Here is a 6,000-nt window from a genome sequence, read left to right on the forward strand (position 1 = left end):
TCAAAAAGATAAACACCCCATTATGTTTATTGCAGCATTATTTACAATAGCCAAGATATGGAAGCGATCCAAGTGTCCATCAATAGATGGAGAAAAAAGATGTGGTTATATGTACAATGGAATAGTACTCAGCTGTAAAAAAGAATGAGATGTTGCCATTTGCGACAGCACGGATGGACCCTAAAGAGTATTATTCTGAGTCAGAGAAAGACCAATTCCTTGTGATTTCACTTCTACGTAGAATCTAAAAAAAAATGAACAAAAAAAGCAGAATCAGACCCTTAAATACAGAGAACAAACTGATGGTTGCCAGAGGGGAGGCAGTGGGGGAGTGAGCAAAATGGGGAAGGGCAGCAGGTGGTACGGGCTTCCAGTTATCAAGGACTAAGTCCCAGGGAGGAAAGCGAAAGTGAAAGGACAGGGAATATAGTCATTGGTACTTCAGTAGCATTGTATGGTGACAGATGGGAGCTTCACTTGTTGCAAGCACAGCATAATGGATTCAGTTGTTGAATCACTATTTTGTACACCAGAAATGAAGCTTTGATATAAAATAGATAGCTGGGACCCACAATCGCAGGCTCTGATTCAACTGGTCTGGTGTGTGGCCTGGGCATACCACATGATCCAGTAGTCTTACTGCTGAGTGTATTTTTTTTTTCTTTTTTTTAAGTAGGCTCCATGCCCATCATAGAGCCCAGTGTTGGGCTTGAACTCAAGACCCTGAGATCAAGACCTGAGCTGAGATCAAGAGTCTGATGCTTAGCCAGCTGAGCCACCCAGGCACTCCTGGGTATATATATATATTTTTAAAAAGTTTTTTGAGCTCATGTATAGTTGCTGTGGCCAGAACTACCAGATGGACCCTCTGTTCTTGGAGGGCTAACCTTATTCCATATCTGACAACCTGTCGATTCTTTTCCTCTCCTCACCACAGTGAGGCAGCAAATCCCCCGTGGTAGGGAGGGCACAGCACTGAACCAGAAGTTCTCTCTGGGTTCTCTGCCTTTGGTTAGCCTGGCATCTTGGGTGAGTCACTGTGCTGTGGGAAGAGAACCAACCCCTTGCCCTCCAGGGATTTCCTACTAGGCTCAGTCACAAAGCACTCCAAAGGTGTTTTGGAGTACAGGCAGCCCATGTGAATAAAAGTTTTTGTTGGTTTTTTAAAGTAAACTTAGAATGCCCCCGTTCTTATTAAAAAGCACATGCCAATCTGTAGTTGGAGGACACAGGCCGCACATAAAAGTGAAAAGTCTGTTCCTCCAACAGAAAGCGTTGAAGGGGAAAGTAGAATTCTTGTGGGGTAAGTCTTAATTGCAAAAGTGAGGAAGGCACCACAACTTATGTGTTGGATCGAGAATGTTCTGACGTAGCCGTGATTATTTTTCTCCCTTAGGTTGATGAAAACATGAAAGTTGCACAGAAACGCGATGCTGTCTTGCAGGGAATGTTTTATTTCAGGAAAGATATTTGCAAAGGTATTATATTCTCTTGGATTTCTAGGGCCACTTACTTTAGGCTACAGCATGCTGCTCAAGCGCCTCTGTCCTGTCCTCTGGCAGGTGGCACCGCCGTGGTGGACGGCTACAGCAAGGCCCAGAGCAGCACGGACCAGGCAGTGGAGGAGTACACCCTGATGAGCATAGACACCATCATCAACGGGAAGGTAGGGGCTCTGCTCCGCGCCCCTCACCGCCTCCGCCCGTGGCCAGAGCACTAATGGTGTGCCCTGCTTTTCGCAGGAAGCTGTGTTTCCTGGGCTGATCCCGATTCTGAACTCTTACCTCGAAAACATGGAAGTGGACGTGGACACCAGATGCAGTATTCTGAACTACCTAAAGCTAATTAAGAAGAGAGCATCTGGTATGGCAGCCTTTGCTTTTTCTTTCTTGTTTTAAATCTTAATGTAGGCAGAACCTTTACAGTCTTACAACCTTCAGTTTCTTAACGTAGTCTTTTCAAGTATACTGTATTTTATCAGTGCATTCTTTTTCACACTTGATGTCTCTGCAGTGGGATACACCTTATAATCGCTGACCATCTAATTAGCAGTGCTTTTTCTCGTACCAGTTCATAAAGCAGTGCATCTTTAAGTCCATAGCATCTTAGACAATGAACTGGAGTATCTAGATTGCCTATTAGTCATTTATGGGTAGCTGTGTTTGTTGTACATCATCACGGGCTCTCTCTTTAGGGCTAAGTAACTCTAGGTTACAGGAGCGACAGCTAGGACGTCTGGTTCTTCAGCCTGCTGCTCATCCAGTGAGTGCCCCAAAACCCCTCTTGTTTTGTTTGTTTTGAGATCACATTGATGGTTCCTAACAAGGGCCTGGCACAAGGGAGCAGTCAGCTGGAAGAGTAACAGTAATGGTGTCTGACATTTCCCTTGAGACTTTCATGAACTTTCTGGAGTCACATAAGATATACCCTGAAACGGCATGTCTGCCAGTTCCTCCCTTCATTCTACTTAACTATTCCTTATTTTCTCCACCTCTTTGATCCAAGAGGGTTCTGGGAACTTCAGAACCTACAGTTCCTGAATCAGTAGCAGCTCCAGCCAAATGGTAGGACACATGCTCTAGTACATATTAGCTCCTGGTTTTGGATTTCTTTCCAGTTTGGTTGAAGAATAATTGACATACATCATAGTATAAATGTAAGGCCTGCGGCATGATGGTTTGATTTACATATATTATGAAGCGATTACCACAGTAGGCTCAGTTAAGATCCTCTCCTTATGTAGACAGAAAAAAAGAAAAAGAAAACTTCTTGTGATGAGAACTCCTAGGGTCTACTCTCCTGCCAACTTCCACATCACACATCAGTGTTAGCTGTAGTCCTTGAGTACGTGACCTCCTTAGTGGCTTCCTGTTCCTGAAGAGCTGGCAGTGCCCCTGTGTGGGTAACATCGAACCTTGGGATGTGTGTGCTAGTTGCCTGCCTGCAACCTAAAATTCTTCCCCAAACACCCTGGAAAGCCTTTTTCCCAGCCTCTGCCATGTGGGTACACCAGAAGAGGTCGTACTGATTTTTCTTTAGGATTGTGTTTATGCCGGTCACCAAATGTGAACTTACTGTAAAAAAAAAAAAAAAAAAAAACACTTCTATTAACTTATGTTGTCTTAATTCCCCCCCCTCCCCAGGAGAACTAATGACAGTTGCCAGGTGGATGAGAGAGTTTATCGCAAACCATCCTGACTACAAGCAAGACAGTGTGATAACTGATGAAATGAACTATAGCCTTATTTTAAAGTGTAACCAAATTGCAAATGAATTATGTGAATGCCCAGAGTTACTTGGACCAGCATTTAGGAAAGTAAAATACAGTGGAAGTAAAACTGACTCTTCCAACTAGACCTTCTGCCAAAGGAAAAACACATTACTATTTTATTGGAGAACTGACTGCAGTACTCCTCAGCCCCTGTGTGTGGGATGAAGACCAAATTCTAGAATGGCACCGTCTGTTGGGCCAGTCGGCCAGAGATGGGTTTAGAGGCTTTCTTTCAGTAGGTAAATCTAGAGTTTATACAGCATACATGTACATAGTAAAATATTTTTATGATTAACAACGTATTTTAATAACATTGTATCTAAAGTCCTTGTGAACCGGCTTGTACATTTTTCAATTCTTACTCTGGAATACCTACTGTCTGAGCAGTTTTGTAAATGTAATGTACTCATCACTGTACTATACCTGCATTCCAGAGTTTAAGATGTTTACTGTAAATTTTGGGGTTTTTTTTTTTTTAAAAAAGACTTTACCTGGGACCTGATTCACTGAAATTTATCACTTCTCTTTAAAAACACTTGGTCTTGTTAATTTTCTTTGAGTCTTCTCCTTTGTTGTGTACTTAAAATCACTGTTGAATCCCTTGAAATGCTTCTAGGGTAACCTTGGGTTTCTGGCACCTTGTCTCTAATGTTTCTTTTGTAATTGGAATAGCTAACAGCTTGGTCACCCTGCCTCAAGCTTTCACCTCTAAATAAAATCCATTGAACTGAAGGCTGTTATAAAAGGTACTTCTTTGTTTAAATTTGCTGATTTAGGCATTAAGTTTAAAGAGCAGTCTGTGGGAAGAAAGACTATTACTTTGAATTCACCTGTGGTGAACTGGGGGGTGATTTTTTTTATTAATTAAAAAAGGGGGCAGAATTATTTCTCTTCCTGCACATACCAGGAGTAATGTCAGAAATAGCACCAGCTCTTCTGTTGTGGCCCCTGTTGGTTCTGATCGCTGCTATATATATATATATATACACACACACTTCAATTTTCAAATCAAAAGCAGTTGCTCAGGTCTTTGTTACTTTTTCTCTAGTTTCCGGTAAACATATTGACATTCTCCTAAAGACCATTCTAGATTTTACCTGGGGAATATTCCACATTATGCTTACCTTCTCTGTGAAAACCATGAATGAATCATGATGTGCACTAAGTTTTGTGAATCAGGACCCTACGTGTTTAATTGTAAATAATTTAAGTTTACATAATTGTTAGTGCTTTTTGTTGAGGTTTTTTTTCCCCAATTAGGTCCTAACTGCTTCTGAAATAACTATGTATAGCAGATTATGCAAACTTTTACAGGCATAAATATTTAAGTTGTAATGCTAATTTTAACAAACTGCGATAAAGCTGCTTCAGCTAAGCCTGTTTGTGTATAAATACTATGCTTTGTGCAATGTTTCATACATGTATTTTGAAGGATTTAAGAATGCCTGTTTTTCATTTGCAGTTTGCTTGTGTAAATCAGGTTGTAAAAAGGCAGATGAACTAAAAATGTTTGTGGTATGAGGAAATAAAAGAATGGAATTAGCATTCTGACAGCTTTCGGATGTGTGAGTTCCACAGCTAAATGGAGGGTGATGGGGATTGCTGTAATTAGCCCAGATCCTCCATGACTTTTTTTTTTTTTTTTTAAGATTTTATGAGAGCGCGCGAGTGAGTGCGTACAAGCAGGGGAGAGAGGGAGAAGCAGACTCCCCGCTGAGCAGGGAGCCCGACGCGGGGCTGGAACCCAGGACCCTGAGATCACGACCCAAGCCAAAGGCAGATGCTTAACCATCTGAGCCACCCAGGTGCCCCAATGACATTTCTTCGTTGCAATCCTCAGATGTTTTTAGAAAGAAGCCTGGTCTCAAAACAGGTGCCTCCTCTCCTTTAGGAGCTGTCCACCCCCAGGGGGAGGGGAGAGACCTGCTGGATGGAGGCCAGGACCCCTGGCAGTGGATGTTTCTTTCACTCCAGGCTACTGCTCTGCTGAGTCAGTTGTCACAGGGGTAGTGCTGTGTGCACTGTAAGCTAGAGACACAGGACTGTGAATCAGCAAGCCTGGCCAAGAGCTGTTGCCAACCCGTGTGTTTGGATCAACATCTTCTCCTCCCCCCGAGCCCCTTATAACATGATGGTCAGTCCACTTTTCTTAGCTCGGACTTCTTTATCTGAATGATCCTAGGGCAGGACTTGTCAAACTAATCTGCATCCAGATCTGCTGGGATCTTAGTATGGTGCACATTCTGGCTCAGTGGGCCTGGGGTGGGGTCTGTTTTCCACTTCTAAAACACTCCCAGGAGATGCTGAGGCTGCTGCTCTGTGGGTCACTTTTGAGTAACAAGGACTTAGATCACGCTCTGTTCCTCAGTTACAGTCATTTTAAGTCTCAAATGACACTTGTGTTTAGTTCTAATGTATCTAGATTCTTCTCTTCCTGAAAACCAGACCACCACCTTTCCTGAGTTTTACCATCTGAGCCCAACAGAATTTGGGGTTTTAGGAACAGAACTGCACTCACTTTGCCTCCAGCCCTTCTGCCAGGACACCCCCTGTGTGAAGTGCTCTGGGATCCCTCCAGCCTGTGCCCTGCCTGGGCTGCATCCACCCACCAAAATGCCTCCTGAGAGGAACACGTGGAGCTACCCCAGCTTGCACCCACTTCAGCTATCCTGTTGGGAACACTCTGTACAGACAGCCCTGAAACTGCCCAGCCTATGCCCACTTCAGCT

The 6,000-nt window shown here is 43.3% G+C and overlaps 1 protein-coding gene across 2 annotated transcripts in view; it reads left to right on the plus strand.

Moving 5' to 3' along the window:
* GCLC (glutamate-cysteine ligase catalytic subunit) overlaps positions 1-4,016 on the plus strand; it is a 47,636-nt gene extending 43,620 nt beyond the window's left edge. For both annotated transcript variants that reach the window (XM_028097742.2, XM_028097741.2), the window contains 4 exons: positions 1,397-1,478; positions 1,563-1,666; positions 1,743-1,863; positions 3,144-4,016. In XM_028097742.2, the coding sequence (XP_027953543.1) occupies positions 1,397-1,478; positions 1,563-1,666; positions 1,743-1,863; positions 3,144-3,355 (519 nt within the window). In that variant the 3' untranslated portion in view covers positions 3,356-4,016. The remainder of the gene's footprint in view (positions 1-1,396; positions 1,479-1,562; positions 1,667-1,742; positions 1,864-3,143) is intronic.
* Positions 4,017-6,000: the final 1,984 nt, after the last annotated feature.

Source organism: Eumetopias jubatus, unplaced genomic scaffold (genome assembly GCF_037043125.1).
Source record: "Eumetopias jubatus isolate StellerSeaLion01/CBP00866 unplaced genomic scaffold, mEumJub1_p1.0 scaffold_6, whole genome shotgun sequence".
In the NCBI taxonomy this organism is placed as follows: domain Eukaryota; kingdom Metazoa; phylum Chordata; class Mammalia; order Carnivora; family Otariidae; genus Eumetopias; species Eumetopias jubatus.